The sequence below is a fragment of the Eretmochelys imbricata genome, chromosome 27 (assembly GCF_965152235.1).
Source record: "Eretmochelys imbricata isolate rEreImb1 chromosome 27, rEreImb1.hap1, whole genome shotgun sequence".
In the NCBI taxonomy this organism is placed as follows: domain Eukaryota; kingdom Metazoa; phylum Chordata; order Testudines; family Cheloniidae; genus Eretmochelys; species Eretmochelys imbricata.
The window spans coordinates 14,879,911-14,901,022 of record NC_135598.1 but is presented as its reverse complement, the minus strand read 5'-3'; the positions used below and the strand labels follow the sequence as shown (position 1 = coordinate 14,901,022).

The 21,112-nt window shown below is 58.9% G+C and overlaps 1 protein-coding gene across 1 annotated transcript; it reads left to right on the top strand.

The window, feature by feature from the left end:
- The first annotated feature begins 2,113 nt into the window (after window positions 1-2,113).
- On the top strand, window positions 2,114-13,760 carry DHX58 (DExH-box helicase 58). The gene is made up of 13 exons (XM_077806445.1): window positions 2,114-2,340; window positions 2,751-2,937; window positions 3,874-4,075; window positions 4,820-5,010; window positions 5,544-5,660; window positions 5,974-6,100; window positions 7,037-7,228; window positions 7,776-8,032; window positions 8,737-8,886; window positions 9,508-9,669; window positions 9,957-10,147; window positions 10,719-10,815; window positions 11,542-13,760. Exons 2-13 carry the CDS (start codon window positions 2,770-2,772, stop codon window positions 11,713-11,715), a joined length of 2,028 nt encoding a protein of 675 aa, XP_077662571.1. The 5' UTR covers window positions 2,114-2,340; window positions 2,751-2,769; the 3' UTR covers window positions 11,716-13,760.
- The last annotated feature ends 7,352 nt before the right edge of the window (window positions 13,761-21,112 follow it).

Genomic DNA, 21,112 nt, shown 5'->3' with positions numbered 1-21,112 from the left:
TGCAGCCAGCCCGGGCTGCGCTCAGCCCCTGCTGTGTGGAAGCCAGCGGGGTGAAGGTACGCCAGAGCCCTGCCATGCTCTCCCTGGCACACCTCCCTGCTAAGTGGTGTCACCTGCCAGCTGGAGCTAGAGCCTTGGGCCCCTCTAGTAATTGTACCATGAGGCCAGCCCCAGCTGAGCTCAGGCCCCTCTTGTGCCAGCGGCCATGAACCAGCAAGAGGCTCTGCCCCAGAGCTCCCAGTCTCAAGCAGAGCCAGGGGGATGGGACTTGCCCAAGGTCACACGTGAGGGCCAAAGCAGAGCTAGGAAGTGGACACTGTCCAGGGCTCTGCCCACTGGCCCCTGTGTGTTGTGGGTGTAAGTGCAGCAGTGTAAGGACGAGGGCGACATCCGGTGACTGCCCAGAGATCTCTGTGCTGACTGGTGCCGCTAAACAGCAGCCGGTCAATATGGCTAGGCCGAGGCATCCTTCATTCAGGCTCAATGGGACAAGCAATTAAATATCCCAACATCTAGCAATAGCTGGAAACAGTAGGAGACCACCACCCATGTCACTGGGCCACAGGCTGGAGTGAAGCAGTGGGATCTGAGAGGTTTCCCCAGGCTTGATTGCAGATGCAGGTGTTAGGGCTGGTTGGTTGCAGCTGTGTGCGAGAGAAAGCAGAATACCAAGAGAACGGTGGGAGAAGCAGTGGAGAGCATGGCCCTGAGTGGGAGCCAAGACAGCTGCTTAGCGTACAAGACTGGCTCGAGGGCTGGCTGGGAAAGGGAGCCAAACTGCCCCTATTTGTTTCCTTGCGATTCAGGGGCATTGTGGGTCAGACCAAAAGTCCATCTAGCCGTGTCCTGTCTTCCGACTGTGGCCAGTGCCAGGGGCCCTAGAGGGAATGGACAGAACAGGGAATCATCAAGTGATCCATCCCGTCTACCATTCCCAGCTCCTGGCAAACAGAGGCTAGGGACACCATCCCTGCCCAGCCTGGCTAATCGCCATTGATGGACCTATCCTCCATGAATTTGTCTAGTTCTTTTTTGAACCCTGTTATGGTCTTGGCCTTCACAACATCCTCTGGCAAGGAGTTCCACGGGTTGACTGTGTGTTGTGTGAAGAAATACTTCCTTTTATGTGTTTTAAACCTGGTGCCTGTTAATTTCATTGGGTGACCCCTAGTTCTTGTGTTAGGAGGAGTAAATAACACTTCCTGATTCACTTTCTCCACCCCAGTCATGATTTTATAGATCTCGATCATATCTCCCCTTAGCCGTCTCTTTTCCAAGCTGAAAAGTCCCAGTCTTATTCATCTCTCCTCATAGGGAAGTCATTCCATTCCCCTAATCATTTTTGTTGCCCTTTTCTGAACCGTTTCCAAGTCCAATAGATCTTTTTTGAGAGGGGGCTACCAGAGCTGCTCACAGTGTCCAAGGTGTGGGCGTACCCTGGCTTTATATAGAGGCATATGATGTTTTCTGTCTTATTATCGATCCCTTTCCTAATGAGGCCCAACTTTCAATTTGCTTTTTGACTGCTGGGCCCCCAAGAAATTGCTGGAACTTCTGCTACTGGGAATAACCGGGTCAGGCCCTGCCTGGGGGCCGAGCTCAGGGTGGGGTTGCCCTCCCCAGGAGCCCGGTTTCTGTGTCTAGCACTGGATTTGGTTTTGATTTCTGTCTGTGACGGCTTGGCTGGGGGATCCCTGAGGGGGACTCCAGGGCAGTGCAAGCAGCTGGTGCAGCGACCTGCGGATTCACTGTGGTGTAGCCGAGCCCTGCGCTGGGCTTGTGACTTCAGCTCCCGGATCCAGGTCAGTGTAACCTGGGTTAAGCATGCCTGGCGCAGGGGGGCTGGAATAATGGGTATGGGGAGGCGGGGTGCTGAGAGCCATTGAACCAAACTGTAAATCCTGGGTATAATGGAAACCCTTTCAAGCCAGGGGGGTGCTGCAGCCCCTCCCAGCACCCCTAGTTCCAGCAGCCCTGGGCAGGAGCCGCAGCTGGCAGGAGGTGGGCGGCCAGGCTCGGCGGGGGAGCGGAGCTGCTGTGAGACCCCCCCTGGCTGGGGCTCCCGGAAGCGTTTTGCTTTCAGGCTCTGAAGCGAGAGTTTAAAAGCCCAAGGTCTCGGGCCTTGGCTGGGGCAGCTGCCGGGCCAGTGGGGAGCAGGCGACTCACCCGGGTCCATTTGCCAGCGGGGTGATTCTGGGCGGAGAGGGGCGCTGCTGGGCGAGAGGTGCCCGTCTGCTCCTGCCGCCCGCCCCTGCCCTCGCCCTCCGGCTGGGGTACCCCCTGGGGCCAGGGGCTGCTGGCTGGCACAGGCATCCTGCCCAGGCTCACGGACGCTGGGGGGTAAGACGAGCTGCCCTGGTACCTTCTAAGCCCATGGGTCCACGGTTCTAAGGTGCGGGGCTGGGGCAGCGGTGGGTGGCTCAGTGGCCCATGCTCCTGTCTGACCGGACAGTTCTCTGCCTGCAGGGAGCTTGGGCGGCCAGGCGGAGTGGAGGGGGTAGATTGGAGGAGGCCAGGAGAGGGGATGGAAGGGGCGGGGGGGATGGGGGGGGATGATGAATTGGGAGCTGGGCAGGGGGTGGAGAGAGGGGTAGGCTGGAAGCCCAGTAAGGAGTTGGGAAATGGGGGATGGGGGCTGATCAGGGGGTGGAGAGAGGGAGGGGTTGGAAGGCAGGGCAGGGGGCTAGCTTTGCTTTGTCCATGCTAATACCAGCTTTGCCCCCTTCACACTGGCCCTGCGCTTCCTGCAGGTGCCCAGTGCCCACCCACATGGAGCTGCGTGACTATCAGTGGGAAGTGATCCTGCCCGCCTTGGAGGGCGAGAACATCATCATCTGGCTGCCCACTGGTTCAGGGAAGACCCGGGCAGCCGCCTACGTGTGCAAGAGGCACCTGGAGACTCGGGAGCGGGCCAAGGTGGCCGTGCTGGTGAACAGGGTGAGACTGGCTTTGCACTGGTCGGGGGGCATGGCTCATGCCAGGGTGGGGCTGATTCTCCCAGCCTAGCCTGCCCCGGCCAGACATGACGGGGAGGCAGGACGTGTTGGGGCTGCAGCCGGAGAGGGGACCAGCCAGAGTGAGGAGCCGCCCCCGCCGCAGGCCTTCAGCTCTTTGCACAACAAACATGCTACATGTTACGGAGGAGCCGTGTGGGCTGAGTCCCCACGTTCACTGGATGGTCGCCATGTGCCAGGCGGGGCTGTGGGGGCAGAGGGCCTTTGGGCTAATTACCCACATCAGGCTGGCCTCATGGTCTCAAGGGGGTGGATTTTACGCTGCGGGGGAGCTGTGTTCATGCAGCGGGTGGGAAAGCAAGCAGGCAAAACACACCCGCTTCCCCCTCTGCCCAGGTAGCCGAGAGCTGGCTCAGTCCCTTTGGCCAGACATCTCTGGAGGCTGCAGCCTTTCAGCTTGCACAGCGGCCAGGTCTTGGGGCCGCCCATCCTCCCCCACGGCCGAGCATGGCACCCCAGCACTGTGTGCTGTGTTCTCTGCATAGCTGGTCCATGTGAGAGGATAACAGCTTACTACTGCTGCTAGCTAATGGCATTACCCTGTTAGCTCCAGTGATGGAGAGGGCTGTGCTGAAGGTCCTGGGTTCAAAACCTGCCGAGGACCCATGCTAAGGAGGGAGGGTCCCCAAACACCTGCTCCTACGCTGGAGCCCCCTAGACCGGCCGGGCGTCGCTGGCTCGGGGTGGGCAGGGGCTGCTCTGCTTGGCCTCTGTTGTCCATGGGAGGTCGCTCAGCTCAGCAGCCAGGGCTCTCCCCAGACCCTGCTCTCCACCCCACCCTGAGCTCAGGGAAGGTTCTGGGCTGACGCTCTTCAGCACACAAGCCTCACCGGGCGTCTCTTGTGTGCTGGGTCGCTAGGTGCACCTGGTAGATCAGCACTACACGCAGGAATTCCACGCGCTGCGGGATCGCTTCCAGGTCACGCCCATCAGCAGCGACAGCGACCGGAAATTCTTCTTCTCCCAGGAGGTGAAGCTGAGCGACCTGGTGATCTGCACAGCGAAGATCCTGCAGAACGCCCTGACCAGCCAGGACCAGGACATGCACGTGGAGCTGACAGGTAGGAGCCCGGCGGGATGGGAGCCGTCCCACGTGGGGCTGGGATCTCAGGAGCGGATCCCCAGCTCAGGTCAGTTGGGTGTGCCGATGTCAGTGCTGATTGACACCGGCTGAGGATCTGGCCTTTGGTTACTGCTGACTGTGCACAAGCCAGCGAGAAAACCCAGCTTGACTCTCAGATCCTGGGGGATGGAGATGGTGGGAGCGAGAGAAAAGGGCTGGTCCCTGGGCAGAGCCCTGGGCTGGGAGCCAGGCCACAACATGACGATGGCCGATTCATTCCCTGTCGATACAGTGGGGACAGTGAGCCTGCCCTGCCTTGGAGATCAAAGGGCGGGAGAAGGGCTAGTGCTGATGTTTTGTAAACTGCCCACATTTGATCTGGAGTCCGTGGGAGGCAGACAAGACAGTGTCATTCCCCTGCCCCCGGCAGTTGCTGGTCACCTCACAGAGCAGACCCTAGCTCTGCCCACCTGCCCACACGGTCCCCTTGCTGAAGCATCTGCGCCTTGAAATCCTCCCAGACTTGATGTCTCCATTTGGCAGCTGGGGACTGCAACCCAGAGAGGCTAAGTGACGTGCCCAAGGCGCCCCAGGGAGTCTGTGGCAGAGCTGGGAACTGACCCCGGGTCCTCAGCTAGCACCCTAGTCACTCCCGCTCCTTCCGGAGCCTCTTCCCACGCCCCATCCCCATCAGCCTCTCTCCAGGCCCCTCAGCTTGGCTCAGCCTCGTCTCCCTGGGCAGATTTCTCCCTGCTGGTGATTGACGAATGCCACCACACCCACAAGGACGGCGTCTACAACCAGATCATGGAGGATTACCTGGAGCGCAAGATGAGAGGCGAGCGGAAGCTGCCGCAGATCCTGGGCCTCACCGCCTCTCCCGGCACCGGGGGGGCCACCAACTTCCAGGGGGCCAGGCAGCACATCCTGCAGGTGAGTGGAGCGTTCCTCGTGCCCCGCATCCCAGCTAAGAGGGGGACGTGGCTGGCTGCCACCCCAGTGGCCCAGGAACTGCGGCACCTCCCTGAGATTGCACCAGGCTTGTCTTTTGGCTGCTGGAAAAGGCCCTTGGAGACGAAATTGGGGCCGTGCAAGCTGTCCACCAAGGGAGCCCATCTCCTCGGCATCTGGTCACCTGACACACCTGAGATTCTAGCCACGGCAGCCACATGGATCACGGAGCTGCAGTGTTGTTCCCTCTGGCGTCTGTCAGGGGATGTCCTCGGGGTGTGGGGGTGTGAGTGGCTGCTGGTGCCACGCTGGGATGCTGATGGTATCCCTGCCTGGGTACATCTGGGATATCCCCCCCACCTCCTCCTTTGCACTGGGACCTTCCCAGCTCAGTGCGTCCAGGCATGTGCCCTTTGGCCCCAGACTAGTCCCTGTGGCTCAGAGCAGGATGCCGGAGGGGCTGGCATGTGGCTCATACTGCTCTCGGGGGGGGGGGGGTGTTTTAACCCTTTTAGATCTGCGCCAACCTGGACACCGCCAAAATCATGTCGTCCCAGAAGCACCGTGTCCACCTGGAGGCTCAGGTCCCGCAGCCCAGGAAGCAGTACGATGTGTCCCACGAGAGGCTGCAGGTATAGGGCTCTCGGAGCTGCACATGGGCGCGGACCCCAGGGCAGAAGAGAGAGACCCCACTGCAGGGGAGGCCAGTGACAGCCCTTCGGGGTTTAAACCCCTCAGTCAGCTCCGCTTAGGTCAGAGCCTGGGAGGTGGGCAGGGGTGGCCGAGCCAGGGCCCTTCACAGCCCATCCCATAATCAGCTGGGTCCCCTGTGGTCCCAGCCTGCGACCCGGCTTGCACCGTGCCCTCAGGGCACGCCGCGGGCAGCAGCCTTCCCCTGGAGACATTGAGCCCCTCTGAGCTCCCCCGCCACACTCTGCTCTCCAGGATCCCTTGGGCAGGAAGCTGAAGGAGACCATGGCCCACATCCACCAGTACCTGGACGTTCGCGGCGTGCCGCAGGACTTCGGCACACAGATCTACGAGCAGCGCGTTGTCGAGCTGGGGACGGAAGGTGAGGGGCTGTGCCCCAGTGCATGGGGGTTGGGAGGATCCGTAGAAATCTAGAGCTAATCAGGGGGAGGAAGGTTGGGCTTGTGGCTCAGGCATTGGATTGGGACTCGGGAGCTCTGGATTCAATTCCCAGCTCCGCCTGGCCTTGGGCAAGTCAGTTCACTGCTCTGTGCCTCAGTTTCCCTACCTGTAAAATGGCGATAACGATCCTCTCTTTCAACTGAAGGGGCAGGGCTAGTCTCTTATCATGTGCCCACGTGGTGCCTAGCACAATGGGATCCCTCCAGGCGTTACTGTGTCTACACACAAATGGCTTAAATAAACCACCTGGGCTCCAGAACGGGCACCCACGCAGATCCCAATGGCAGTGCTTGCGAGAGGGCAGAATCCTCAGCATGTCCCTTAGCTGTGGAACTCCCTGCTGCAGGGTGGGAAGGAAGCTAATAGTCCTGCAGGGTTTTTGCACGGAACAGTGCCTGCAGTGACCCGAGCCATGAATCCGATCCCAAGGATTGTGCAGCCTCATGCACCAAGGCGCAAAGTGATCCGGGGAAGGAATTACCCCGCCCCTCCTGTGGGATAGCCTGGGCCTCTGATCCCGCCCCCCGGCTGCTGTGGGGGACTGAGCCAGGTTATACTGCTCAGTAACCACAGTCACCAGCGTGGTATTTTCTGTTACTGCCTTTTCCTCCTCACTGTGTAATGGGCCTTTGCAACATGCTTTCTTCCTGGAGCTGGGAATAGAACCCAGGAGTCCTGGCTCCCAGCCTCCCCTGCTCTAACACTAGATACACTCCCCTCCCGGAGCCAGGAATAGAACCCAGGAGTCCGGAGCCCGGTCCCCGCACTGGCCCCGCTGTCAGTGACTGTCCAAGGCACCGTGCCGGGGGCTTGGCCCTCAGCAGCCGCTACAGCGGTTTTGTTCCTACGTCCCCAGGAGCCGAGTCGTTCTGCCGTAAGAAGCGTACGTGCGCCATCCACCTGCGGAAGTACAACGACGCGCTGCTGATCAATGACACGGTGCGTGCCATCGACGCCTTCAGCGCCCTGGACGACTTCTACCAGCTGGAAAAGGCCACCAAGGTTCTGCAGGACCCCACGGAGCGCTTCCTCGTCAGCACCTTTGAGGGTGAGGGCTGGAAGCGGGATACGGGGGGGACCTGGAGAGCCCATAACAAAGCAAGGGGAGGGGTCAGCTAGGACCAGTGTGCTCATCTAGGCAGGCCTCCTGCATAGGGCAGGCCAGAGAACCCTCCCCAGGAAGTGGGGGAAGGTACCTGCCCAGACAGGCAAGTGGCAGAATTGGGACTAGAACCCATGTGTCCTGACTCCCAGTCCAGTGTCCTAACTACTAGGCCACGCTGCCCCTCACAGTGCTAGGGGCATGGGACCTCTCTCTGGGAGGACTCGCTGCCAGATGTCCATTACGTGTGAAGAGCGTAAGGATTAATGTAACCCATGGTGGGGAGGGGGGCCGGTCCCCAGGAGCGGATAAGAGCCTACTGCAGCTGCCAGCTACCAGAGTCGCTCCTTTCACCTCAGCGGTAGAAGTCTGTGCTCTTCGCGCTGCAGGCCCTGGGGCTGAATCCTGGGCCAGGGTGCGTGTGCTGTAAATGAGCCCGGGGGCTCGCTGGCTCAGAGCTGCAGTGCTCATCCGCCTGTGCGTCCCGTTGCAGAGAACAGGACAGCCCTGCTGGCTCTGGCCAGCGACCCGCGCTACGAGAACCCCAAGCTGAGCAAGCTGGAGGAGATCCTCCAGGAGCAGTTCAAGACCCCAGACAGCTCCCGCGGCATCATCTTCACCAAGACGCGCCAGAGCGCCCACGCCCTGCACAAGTGGATCCAGGAGAACGCGAAGCTGGCAAGGCTGGGCATTAAGGCAGCTGTCCTAACTGGAGCCGGCTATAGCAACCAGACCAAGCACATGACCCAGGTGGGTGGGTGTGTGCGAGGGAGGAGGCAGGTGGGGTGAAGGCAGCAGTGCCCAGCATGGCTCTTCTCAGCCCAGGAGCTCCAGGAGCTTTGCACGCACACACCCTCTTGAGAGAGGAGCGAGAAACTGAGGCACAAAGAAGCAAGTGCCGTGCTCCCCAGGCTGGTGACAGAGCTGGGAAGAGAACCCAGATGTCCTGACCCCCAAGCTGTACCCCACTAGGACCCAGTCTCCTCTCGCAGCTGGGAGAAGAGAACCCTGGAGTCCCAGCCCCTCCAAGAGCTGGGAAAAGAACCCAGGAATCCTGACTCCCACCCCCTCCTCTGTTCTAACCACAAGGGCCTCCCCGTGGAGCCTCTCCTGCCCCACCCCACCCCACTGGGTGAGCTGAAAGAAGCGTGAGGGACCTGTCCCCTCGCATTTGGGAGGGAAGGAATGAGTTAGTAGTTTTAATCTGTGTGATTCTCACCCTGTCGTGGCCTGGGGGGCCCTGGGGCCGTGTCCTGGGGAGTCCCCATGCAGAGCTGCAGCTTCAGACTCTGTGTCCCAGGTCCCATCTTTCCAAGGTTCCCTGTTGTCCTTTAGCCCGGCGGCTGGGCGATTGCAGACAGGCCTGCCTGGGACCCTGGAACGGGCCCCTGCAGCACCTGGGTCCAGGCCCGCCGTGGGCGGGAACGACAGCTCCGTCCCTTCTCTCTTCCCAGAACGAGCAGCAAGATGTGATCAAGTTGTTCCGCAAGGGAGACTTCAACCTGCTCTTCTCCACCAGCGTGGCCGAGGAGGGCCTGGACATCCCAGAATGCAACATTGTGGTTCGCTACGGGCTGATGACCAACGAGATTGCCATGGTGCAGGTAGCTGGCCGCTCCCGGGTCCTGGCCAGGCTCTTCCCTTGTTCCCCGGATCCCTCCCTCCTGGCTCCGAGAGACCGAGCACTAGGCTGGGCTGTGCGTCTCGGCTCCATGGGGTGGGGCGAGCTGCTGCCTTCCTCGGTGCAGGGGGAAGCCGCCTGTCCCAGGCCCACCTGACTGGGTCTGTCTGACACACACCTGGCCCCCGGCTCCCTGGAGTCCTGCTGGGTGCCGCTCGCAGCCGGGTCCCTCTCGATGCAGCAGGTGCAGAGCTCAGGAGCAGGAGCTGTGCAGCGAGGCCAGGGCCACATGGGGCACAGAGACCAGACTCCCCACTGCTCTCTGGGGGGCTCCCTGCAGGCCAGGGTCTAGGCATGCTGGTGGGGGGGCTGCGCCCACGAGGTCTTGCATCCCCAGTGCCATCTGCCAGCACCAGAGGATGGCGAAGCCGCCCACACCCAGTGGGCTCAGCGTTCCCCCAACCCCCTCGCTAGGGGGCGTTGCAGACCTCCCATCCCCCTACTCCTGGGTAGGGTGTGGGGAGGGGCGCTGCCGGCGTTTTCCCTGGGCTCCTTCCTGAGCTGACCTCAGGCGTGACCCGACTGCGCGTCCCCGTTTGCACAGGCCAGGGGCCGCGCCCGCGCCAAGAACAGTCTGTACTCCGTCCTCGCCAAGGCCAACAGCAAGGAGGTGTCGCGGGAGCGGCTGAACGAGACCCTGGAGGAGCTCACGCAAAGAGTCATCGAAGAGGTGCAGGCCATGCCGGAGAAGGAGTACCTGGACACGGTGAGGGGGCCGGCACTCAGCACGGCCCGTGTCCACGCGCCATGGTGCAGAGGGGCGTTCCCGGTGCACTGGGCCCACTGGCACCTCAGGCCCCGTTCTCCACCCCAGCCACGCTGCTCAGACAGCCTGGTCGGTGCTAAGGCCCCCACGTGCCCGCCCCAGGCCGGCGGTGGGGACAGAGCGGAGCTGAGGGGGCTGGTGGTGCCTCTTGCCGCGTGTCTGTGGGTGTCTCGCCTGCCGTGGTGTTCCCGCCACACCCCCGTTGAGCTGCCCTGCCCCTCCCACAGATCGCAGCCCTGCAGCGAAGCGCCATCGTTAGCCGGAAGGTGAAGAGGGCTGAAGGCAACCAGAAGCGGCAGCTGCACGAGCCGGACGCCGTCCGCCTCCACTGTATAAACTGCAACGTGGCCGTGTGCCACGGCAGCGACCTGCGCACCGTGGAGAAGATGCACCACGTCAACGTCAACCCAGACTTCAAGTGAGGGCGGACTAGGGGGGATGGGGACCGGGGAGGGGACCCACGTGAGCGGAGCCCTGCCCGCAGCCAGATCCTCAGGCAACGGCCCCCATATCCCCCAGAGGCACCCGGCCATTTGCTCTCTGTGGGCTGCCAGAGCTGGGAGGGGAGGTGGGCAGACGCCTGCCAGCACCCACTGGGCCAAGGGAATCTGGGGACAGTCGCTAGATGTTCCCTGACCCCCTGACCCCCTGCCCTCAGACCTCTCTCATTCTGCGCTGAGGCCCCCTGCCTGGCAGCCCTGCTGGCCCCTCACTCAGCGCTGGGACTCCCTGCGGGGCTAGGGCTCCCTAGCAAGATCCTGGAGAGACACGTCTTTCGGCCCCGTCAGGCCTGGATCATTCCCGTCTGCTCCAGGGAACAGCTTGGCTGTACTTGGGGCTGGGATTGTCCCTCTTCCTGGGCGGTGGGAGGGCAGCTCCCCTCCCCAGGTGGCTGCGTGCTGGCTCCAATTGAGAGCTCTGCACTCTTGGCTCACAAGCACCCTCTTCTTAGCTTCTTATGGCAACGGCTCTTGGTGCATTTCCTGCAGGATTTACTACAACGCCACGTCCGCCAAAGTGGAGATTCCCCGGAACTTCAAGGACTGGAAGCCAGGGGGCAGCATCAGCTGTGCCAGCTGCGGCCAGGTGAGTCCGCGGCTGGGGAACCCGCTGGGGCCGGGCAACGCTGTTAGCTGCTTTCATAGGTGACTCTCCCTTACTGGGTAAGCTGGCCCTGGGGTCAAATTGGAAATACTCCCAGTTTGCATGGACAGAGTCCAAGTGACGGAGAACCCACACATCCCTTGGGGATCCCAGGCTGCCAGCCCCAAACATTCAAAAATCATGAGGTTTCTAAAAAGGTGGTTTCTGAGCCTTTAGGAGTCACAGCTCCCCTCCTCCCAGCTTTTCTGCAGAGCCATGAGGGCAAGAAACTTCCTTTTTCTTTTAAGGGAAAGCTGAGATTTCCCCCCCCATCACATGACTCCAGGAGCTGGGGCTTTAAGGAAAGCATCAAATATTAAATCCTGGCAATTGGGAATAGTGGGGTCTGCGCTGATGGCTAATTATTCACATTTCAGAATTTCCAGTGTGAGTTTTTCTGCATTAAACTTCCAGCCATTGGATCTTGGGTGTATGTGGGAGTGAGTGTGAGCATGTGTCTGTGTGTGTGTGTCGGTTTGTGTGTGACTGGGTGTGTGTGGTTCAGGTATATACACTCACCCGTCTATGACTTGGAGCCGTTTGTACAATTCAGCTTGGGGATCAGATCGGAAGCCCCGTCGCCCAGATGTGTGACCGTTTTGGTCCCGGCGATTTGCGGTGGGTCCTGACTGTCCGTCCAGGTGATGTGTCCCTCGTCTGTCCATGCAGGCCTGGGGCATGGAGATGATCTACCGCAGCGTGACGCTGCCCGTCCTCTCCATCAAAAACTTCGTGGTGGCGACACCGGACGGGAACAAACAGACCAAGCAGTGGAGCCGGGTGACTTTCGCCATCGAGGAGTTTGACTATGTGGAGTACTGCAGCAGCAAGCTGGGCATGTAGCACCCGGCGCGCTCAGGAGACTGTCCGAGCCCCAGGCACCCTCCCATGGTGATAGGGAGCCTCAGCCCAGCCCTTGGCATGGTAGGCGGGAGCGCCCCTCCCGGAGATCAGCACTGGGCACAGTGGAAGCATTTTAACTCTGCTTTGTCCGGGTGTGGCTCTGTCTTTCCTCCATAAGCTCTGCAGCACCCGGGCACTAGGCAGGAGCAGACCAATGGAGGAGTAAGAACCCCCTGGAGATGGGGGTCCCCCTGCGCTCCTGCCCCCTCCGCTCTGCTGGGCCCCTCTGGGCCCGCGCAGAATCAGGTGCAGGATTGGGACCTAGGGGGGCTGCCTCCCCCAGAGACCAGACTCTGGGCTGAGAGGTGGTCTAGGGATGGGACTGAAGTGTCCCGGCCAAACAAGGCAAGGGACCATAGAACCATAGGGTTAGAAGGGACCGTAGGGGTCATGCAGTCTGACCCCCTGCCAAGATCTGTACTGTTCAGCCCAGGATTGGCCAAAAAAACCCCTCCTGCCCTCCCCAGGCGTCTAACGCACTCCCCCATCCACCCTCCTCTCCACCCTGCCCTGCCTTCCCCCTCAACACTCACTGCTAAGGGGCAGAGTGGTGTGACCAAAGCACAGCCCTGGGATGCAAGACTCCTGGGTCCTGTTCCCAGCTCTGCCACTGACTCACTGGCTGATCTCACACACGTCTCGTCCCTCCTCTGTGCCTCAGTTTCCCTACCTGGCAGCCAATGGATAATGCCGCACCCCTTCTAAGGGGCATCTGAGGGTAAATGTCTTTGTGGTTCTGTGAAGGATGGTACGCATCTCTCCCCCAACCCCTGTCCGGGAGCCCTCCCCGCATCTCGGTCACAGTTTGCAGTGATTCTCCGCAATGCACACAAGCCATGTTTTTTCCTGCTCGGCTGCACGAACCCGAGTGCGTGTCAATTGCAGCAGCGAGTGATCGGTTTGCAGGCCTGCCACCAGCCCCTCTGCTGTCCGAACCACTCACCCTTGCAGCGGCTCGTGCTTAGCCGGAGGGGAGAAGCCAGTACGAAAACAGGCAAGTTCTTATGAAAATTGGAAGAATAAAGCCAATAGGGGGCCTCCTTGAGCCTCTCGGGGCCCCACACAATTGCTTAGCCTGCGTATGCCTAGTGCCAGCTCTGGGTGGGTAGGAGGGACAAGCCCCACGGAGTCACTAGACACCACACAATGCGGTCGGGAGCGGCCGGCGAGTGGCTTTGCGCGCTGATCTCCAAGCAGCCTGCTGCCACTTGGGGGTTTGAGGCTGTGACGCTGGCAGGCCAGGTGGCAGCTCATGCCGCCGTCCCCAGGCCTCAGCTGACCGCTGACAAATACACAGCGGGCACCAGTCTGGCTCCCCGGGGGTTCGTAGTGATAAACCAGGTAGTAGAATTATCAGCATGTGCTTAGTGTTTAGACTTCAGCGAATTGCTGTGAGTTGCTACGTGCGTTAATCTCAGTCAAACTCTGTATCCCACCCTGTAAGGTAATAGCTGAGCATATGCGCTGTCAGCCTCTGTAACTGTGTAAAGCCCCGGACTGGAGCGAGAGCGATTAGTGTGAAATGCTGGCCCCCGACGGCAGGCGTTACCGCCAGCCTACAAGGAAGGCCCAGCCACACCAGACGGACTAGAGCGGAACGTTAATGTGGACAAAAGACTTGGTTGTTTACACTCCCTCACCCTATTAAGATGAGTCTCGCCCGTGAATTCCTCCCATGTCCCATCAGTTGAGTTTCAACTCAGAGCAGAAGAGGAGAAGGGAATAAAAACCCCTCACAAGGAGGAACTGGATCTTTATGCTTCTTTGCATAGGACAAGACTCGCTAGGCATAAGCAAAAGATCCCCAGCTGCTCAGCCCGGGTTAGCCATGCAGGAGACACAGAGCTTGCATAGCATAGAAGCGTCTGTGACTTTTTCAAACTGAAGATTGGAACTCATTTGTGTGCATCTGTTTACCTGCTTTAACTGTATAAATAACTCGGATTTCCTTTTCTATAGAATAAATCTTTAGATAGGTTAGTATAGGATTGGCTACGTGTGTCATCTTTGGTGTGCGATCTGAGGTGCACTTAACCTGGGGTAAGTGACGGCCCTTTGGGACTGGGAGTAACCTGAATATTGCTGTGATTCTTGGTGTAAGGGACCATCTCTCTCAGAGGCAGGCTCACCTGGGTGGCAAGACAGATCAGAGTATCCCAGGGGACTGTCTGTGATTCCGTGGCTAGGTGGTTATGGTGCCTGCAGAGTTCACACGCAATAATGGGCTCGTCAGATCTAAGCATGGCGCTCACAGCCAGGTTGGGGTTCGTGCCCTGCTTCCTAACAGGCTGCCACTCACGCTCTTGAGCTGCTGCAGGACAGCTTGGCAGAGGCATGTGGTCTCAGACCATGTCTGTATTTGCCGAGTTTCTCTTAGATGGAAGAGTGCAGGCTAGAGGCCCGAGGAAAGGCAGAGTCCATGAGCCATCTCGCATATCATGCCCGCCAGCCGGCTCAATGCGCTCATGTCCAACGAAACATGGTTCCAGCGTTCACAGCCCCTCAGAACAGCTGATCTACAGACCTTGTGAGTGGCACATCCAGGACCCCATGGGCACGGAGCAGCCACAGCCCATGAGTCTCTGCCACAAACACTGAGCAGAGCAAACAGCCTGATTAAGACCTGGTCTGAAGAACCCCCCGAGTTCATTTTGTCCACCTGACAGGGAGGAAGCAGCCTGGTTGGGATCTGAACCTGCCCCGGCGGGTATTTCAGAGCTGATGTTCAGACACCTCTGGCAGGAGATTAAAGGATTAAAGTGGGAGCTGCAGCCAGGCAGGTCTGAGAACCAGCCAAAGTGGCAGTCTGTAAATATTCAGCAAGGTTATTTGGCATCACAAGGGCAGAGGGAGACTTGCTCCTGGCACATCAAGACAGCCCCTGGCAGCCTTGCTAGGGCTTTTCTGCATCTAATTTTTTGCTTTTTAGTTAATTTGCCATGTTGCATTTTTAACACCTGAGCAAAGTGGCCAGTGAATCCGATCTGGCTGGAACGGCTGATCCCTGCGCTGCTGGGAGCATAACTACACCAAGGGGCTAAGGGATAGAGGAAGGCACATGCCCCCGCTCCATGGCCCAGCCAGCCAGTGGAGACTCTGCAGCAGCCATCAGCACCGGGGAAGAGTTGTCTTAGTTAATGGGATTGGTTTGTTCTTCACTGGGAACTCAGCTGAGACCCCACCAAACTCATGGCACATGCCCAGCTGTTTCCTCCACAATGCATCAGCCTCTCCCATGTGGGCCAGCCCCACCCTCAGTGTAGCCCTGAATGGATTTAATTTGCAAAATCAAACTGATCACAGACAACAGGTTCGGGACTCAAATGGCGACCTGAGAAAAATGTATTCGGGCTGAGTTTGAGATGGGTTAGCGACACACGGACACCCAAAAGTTCTAATCAAAAGCCAAAGCAAACGGTAAACACTGGGCAATAAATGGACACAAAGTATAAAGCTGTCCACAAAGTTGACGTACTTACAACTTCATGGAGCAATGAAAATAGAGACAGAAGAGACAGGCAGTGGAGGGCACCATAAATTGCCTATGTCCTTCTGATGCCCCACTGGTAAATATCCCTACATCAGTTTTTGTACCCCTTTGTTTACATATTAACATCCCTGGCCATCGATAATTAAATCTCCACCTCTTGTCCATATGCGGCCTCCTAGGTAACCATAATTAATGTTCTAATTGGTGATAGAGCTATTTGTGTCAAGACATTCATTAACATTTTCAATGCACTAACAGCAAGGGGCATTACTAAATGCCCGACCCCCCCAAAAAATGCCATTCAGATTTCATGATTTGTGGTAACTTGTTTATGCCACAGCTCTTCGCGTTGCACCTCATCACCCCAGGTCACTTACTCCTCCTGCCTCTGATGCTGGCAAACTTTGAACTCCCAGCCTTGAGCCGAGTGCCAGGCCTAGCTTAATGCTACCCCTCAGCTTGTACATTCTCCCACTTGCGTTTCAGCGAGAGGGGCCTGGGCTAGATGACCTCCCGCGGTCCCTTCCAGTCCTACGATTCTATGTTAGCATCCCTCAGCCAGTTGCACCGTCTCCGTATAAAGTACGGTTGTTTTATAACCCCTGCAGGCTCAGGTTAGGGGGGGACAGACCCACACTCAGCCTGCCGCAACAGCAAAGACACAGTGGCTGGCTGGTTCTTTATAACGTCTCCAGGGCGAGGCAGGCCCCAAGCAAAAAATTTGCCACCCCAAGTTCTGAGAGCGCAACTGCCCAAGCAAGCAAAAAACAAAGGGGACCCAGAGCCGCTCCTGGTAGCACGCTGTGCGAGGGAAGGTGCTGTCCTGATGCAGTGATCTCTGGAGGGCTGGCGCATCAGGCCTGGCTCTAGGGGGGATCTTTGCATGGGTGCACTGCAGTCCCCTGTGGCGGGTGCACTAAGGGGAGTAAAACAGGCTTTATGTTGGCCTGAAAACTAAGGGCTTGGCTACAAAGGGAGTTAGTCCAGATGAACTGCTCCTAAATTATTCCCTGTGTGAATGCTCTTACGCTGCAATAAACATGTCATTCCAAAAATGAATCCACTTCAGATGTGGATTAAGCTCATTTGAAATAACTGTTTGTCTGCATAGGGAAGTTAATGTGGAATAAGGGAGGGTGTGAATGTAAAGTGTCTTAATTACCCCTGATTAACTCCCTATGTGTATGTTTTTATTCTGGAATAACAGTGTCTTGTTCTGAATTAGTGTCTTAAATTTATAGTGGATTAAATTAATTTGGAATAAGGCACTCTTATTCCTGAACAAACGTGTCCACATGTGGCATTAACCAGGAAGAGTTAATCTGCTTTACATCCACACCCTCCTTTATTCTGGATTAAGGTTCATGTGTAGACAAGCCCTCAAGTAAATCGCCCCAGTCTGGCCTAGCTATATAGGAGGTTGGCCTGGTGCACAAACCCCTTGGGGAGCCAGGCCCTGGCAGCCTGGACCTGCATTTCCTCACAGCGTCGCTAGAGGGGAGCCCAGGCCTGGTGACTGAGCTCAGCCCCTCTCTCAGGGCTCTGAGCGGCCGTGGGGGCACTGTGCAGCAGTAGGGGGGCTCTGTCCCTTGGGGGGGGGCTGTGAAGGGAAGGGCCTGTTACTGCTGGGCCCTAAGGCCGGCTGCGAGCCTGAGCTCGGCTCTCAGAGGCAAGCAGCAAAGTGAATGAACGGAGGCGGCCGTGTGGGGCTCTGGTCCCAGCTCGGCCAGCGGTGGGGCAGACGAGGCCCCACTTAATCCAGTGTCTGCTGTGTAAACATCCTCCTGGGGCCGCTCCCAGCATCCCTCAGCCCCGGGCCACGCCGCCCAGCCTCCTCGCAGCCCCTGGCGGCCCCGGCTGCCCTCCCTGGCTCCCTCAGATGGGCCCTGGGGCCTGCAGCCAGCTCCGGCTGGCTGGCGGGTTTGGTGTTCGCCGTGGACTCCCAGTGCGTGGATCCCGATGGCCAAGCAGTGGCCCTCTTGGCCGCTGTGCTGGGAGCCAGCGGGGACCTCCAAGGCCAAAAGAATAAGCTCCAGCAGCTGAGGTAAACGCCATGGCCCTCTGGGGCTGTGACTGCCCTGTATCGGGGGGTCGGGGACGCCTGCCGGGGGACAGCCGTGAGAGCTGCGTGGGGGGCGGGCTTTCGGCTCCCCCCAGGCCGAGCAAGCGCTCCTGGGCCCCTTGCAAACGCTGACGTGTGGGGAGCGGTGGGGGGCTCAGCTCCCGGGGTCCCTTGTGATTTTCTCTGTTGCCCGCCAGCCTTGTTACAGCCCCAGGGGCCCTGGCCTTGCCCGGTGGGTTGGTTTGAGGGGGGGCGTTTCTAGCCTCTGCCTTGCTCCCAGGGCTGGTGAGCAGCGTGGGGCCCTCTGAGCCCAGCCCCGAGCGCTAGGGGAGCGACAGAGGCTGCAGGGGGTCGCTCGGCCGGAGCCTGTTCCCGCGGGTGAGTGATTTACGCTCTAGTTCCCACCCCATGCGCTCCAGGGTGGGTTCCCCCCTCGCCTCGCCCTCTGCACCCCTGGGGTCTCCCCATTCAGGGGCTTCTGCCCTTCATACCCAGCAGGCTGCCCTGCCCTAGAGCTCTCTGGCCGTGGCCCCCGTGCAGCTCAGAAACATGGCCTCCATGGCTGTTCTCCTTGCACTGGTATAGAGCAAGGCCCATTACTGGACGGAGGCAGCATGGCCTAATGGCTACAGCATTGGACTAGCACTCAGGAGCCTGGGGTTCTAGTTCCTGGCTCTCTCACTGGCCTGCTAGGTGACCTTGGGCAAGTCCCTTCCCCCCTCCGTGCCTCAGTTTCCTCCTGTAAAACAGGGATAAAACTGCTGACCTCAAAGCGCTTTGAGTTCTGTGGTGGAGAAGTGCGGGCTGAGAGCTCTTTGTTCCTGGCACCATGGAGCAGACGTTTACACTGGTTGCTTTCTAGGCAGCTCAAAGCACAACCCCAGAGGGTGAGGAGAAGGAGTACTTCCTCCTCCCCAGCTACCATCCTGCTCCATGTGCCTGCAGGTCTCGCTCTCTCAAACCCAGCTCCTCCCCTGCTTTGTGCCGTGACAGCTTTGCAGAGCCTGTCGGGCTCCCGGGACCCCAAAATACTGGGGTAAGGGTGGGGGGGCCTCTCGGCTAGCAGTGTCATGAGCTCGTGGCCACTAAAGGCTAGTGGCTTGCCAGGAACACACAACGCCAGGGCATAGCTTGGACGCCCTGTTGTAAAACCCACTGGTCTCTGAAGCAAAGCTCTACTTGCTGCTGGTTTACAGCTAGGCTGCAGGGAGACCTGGTGAATAGGGAGTCAGGACTCCTGGGTTCAGTCCTGGTTCTGCTGCTGACTCCCTGTATGACCTTAGGCAATGTGGCCTGGGAAGGAACTTGCCCATCTGTAAAATTGGCAGACCAGCCCTGCCCATGTCTCTGTAATGCTTGCAGAGACTGAAAGCTAAAGCAGGAGCTAAGCGTTAATATGGTCACTAAAGCCACTGCCCTGGCTGGCAGTGCAGGGTCCATAGCCAGTGTGGTCGGGGGCTGAGCAGACAAGCGAGCCAGTTACGCCCCAGCTGGAGGGAGAACCTCCTTATGGCAGCAGCTCCTGGCAGATGGAGTGAGAGCACCCTGGCCCTCTCCCAGCTGATACTCTTGTCTTTGTTTCCCTGCAGCATATGGGTTATGGAAGGTCCTGTCTGTGCCACCTGGGTGCTCAGCAGGGGCCCAGGAAGAGGATGGGACAGACCCTATGGGAGCAGAGCTGACAACAGGGGCAGGTGAGAACCTCTGTACGGAGCACATATGATCAGGTACGTGGACAGAGAATTGCTCTCGGCCCCCACACCAAGCTGAGTGGCGCAGTTGGTGACCGGGTGGTAAAGCAGTGGGAGGACGTGGGTGAAGGAAGAGCCTGGGAACCCAATGAATGCAGCCTTGGTTGGCTGGCCCGGCAGAGAGCCCCGACGCTCAGTGGCGATTTCAGTGCCTGAGTGGTGACCTAGTGCTGCAGAGCAAACAGCCCATGCGAGCTGCTGGCTTTGGTGATCTCTCAGAAGCTGGTATTTGGGTGCAAAAGCATGAGATGACTTTTTGCCAGGATCAGGTCAGTTTCCAAGGACCTTCCCATGGCACAGGCCCCTCCCGGCGCAGAGCTTTGCAGTCGGGCCACGTGGGGCGGAAGGATTTCACGATGCCCACGCAGCACGCACCGGCTCACAGGGTCTTGGTTGGGAGTTGGATGCCAAACTGCAATCTGTGGCTGTACAGCCCTTCCCCCGACTGGCTACGGAGCATGAAATCTGCTCTCTGCTGCGGCCAGCATGGCTCGTGGCACCTGTGTCCGACTCATCCGATGCCTTAGCACCCTTCCCTGGCTTTTGTAATGTGCAGCCCGCGTCAGATGCTGGGGAATGGGGGGTGGGAGGGGCTCCTGCGGCAGCAGGCAGGTGCTGAGTGGTAAGTACAAATATCCCTTGCTCTTGGTCACGTCAGCATCCCCCCTTTCCACCCCCACCAGGGCCTCGCCTCTTGCTGCCAGCGCTCCCGGGTGCGTTCTGCTATTTTAAGTGGCTGCTAAGCCAAGTTCAAACCCTCCAACCCCTTCAACCCATTAGGAGGCAGACGGGTGACATCTGTCACTTTCCTCAGTGCTGCCGTCCCCGGGCTCATCCTCTGAATCTGATCCAAGCCCATCAAACATCTTCCTGAGCTGGCTTGGCCCAGGCCTGGACATGAGGCTCATGCCATTCCCGTGTTCCCCTCCATCTCTGGACCGCGCAGGGGGGAACCTGGCTAATTATCCCTGTAGGAAGGGAGCAGTTGTCAGTGTGATTGGAGGAATACTGCTGTGATTGATGCCGGTCGGGAAGAGCTGGCTGGGGCAAGCAGCTTCTGTGCAGTGTCTAAGCACCATGTCCGTAAAGCAGGCCTCCCGGGCGCTTGCTGCTAGAGACCACTGGGCTGTGCAGAGCTTTGTTCTTAGCACAGTACACGGAGCTCTCTCCTGCTCTCTGGGAGAAAGGCGGCTCAGGTGACGGGCAGATGCCCTGCTTGGGGGGGATGTTGTACCTTTGGAAATAGCTGGCTTGTGGGGTGAGGATTTTGAGCGGCTGCTCATCAGGTCAGATGGTGGTACCTGATCTAGCTCAGATGCCCTGACTGGGGAATCATGGCAGGTTTTCTGCTTTGTCCATTTCGGGAGGGGAACAGCAAATAGTTGGGACGATGCATGAACTGGCTGTGCAAATGCAAGAAGCTGGGTTCGCCTTGCTGAGTGCTATTGGTTTGCGGAGCGTACGTGGCATTTGAAAGCCCAAGGTCTCTGCCCCAAGGAGTCTAACACAGTGGAGACACGTAAGGTGGTGCGTCCAACGCCAGTGGGTGCAGGGATGCGGTGAGGAGAGGGGTGTAGGAGGGGATGGTGCTGGGTGCCTGGGAACAGGGAGCCCGTTCTAGGTGAAGTGGGAATGACGGCCCGAAGGGGCGAGTGAGAGGAGATGGCGGGGAGCTGACGCAGACAGAGGTAGGAGTGGGAGAGGGGACTGGGGGCGATGGACTCACAGCATTGCATACAGGTGGGCTGTTCAATGAAAGCTAGGGAGGTCAAGGGCAGGTGACTCCAAACGTTTTGTTAGAGAGCCCCGTGACCGCGGTACAGAGCAGCAATTCCCGTCTCCCGCGGAGCAGCCGCGCTGCTCAGCTGTTCAGGTCATTCCAGTATCGATCCCATCTGTGGCACCGTTGATAAGATGATCTTGAATGGAGGCTCGACAGCAGCCCTTCTAAGAGCGGCGTGACCGAGAAGCGGGGGGCGCTGCTGCTCAAGTCTTTAACCCAGCCGCGTGTGTGGGGCAGCGAGAGGCACTGGC

What these genes read in the sequence shown, in the direction of transcription:
- DHX58 (XM_077806445.1), top strand. Translation starts at nt 2,770, where the DNA reads ATGGAGCTGCGTGACTATCAGTGGGAAGTGATCCTGCCCGCCTTGGAG. An exon ending in TGGCCGTGCTGGTGAACAGG is followed by an intron (nt 2,938 to 3,873) that starts GTGAGACTGGCT and finishes CTGGGTCGCTAG; the next exon opens with GTGCACCTGGTAGATCAGCA. An exon ending in AGAAGGAGTACCTGGACACG is followed by an intron (nt 9,670 to 9,956) that starts GTGAGGGGGCCG and finishes CCCCTCCCACAG; the next exon opens with ATCGCAGCCCTGCAGCGAAG.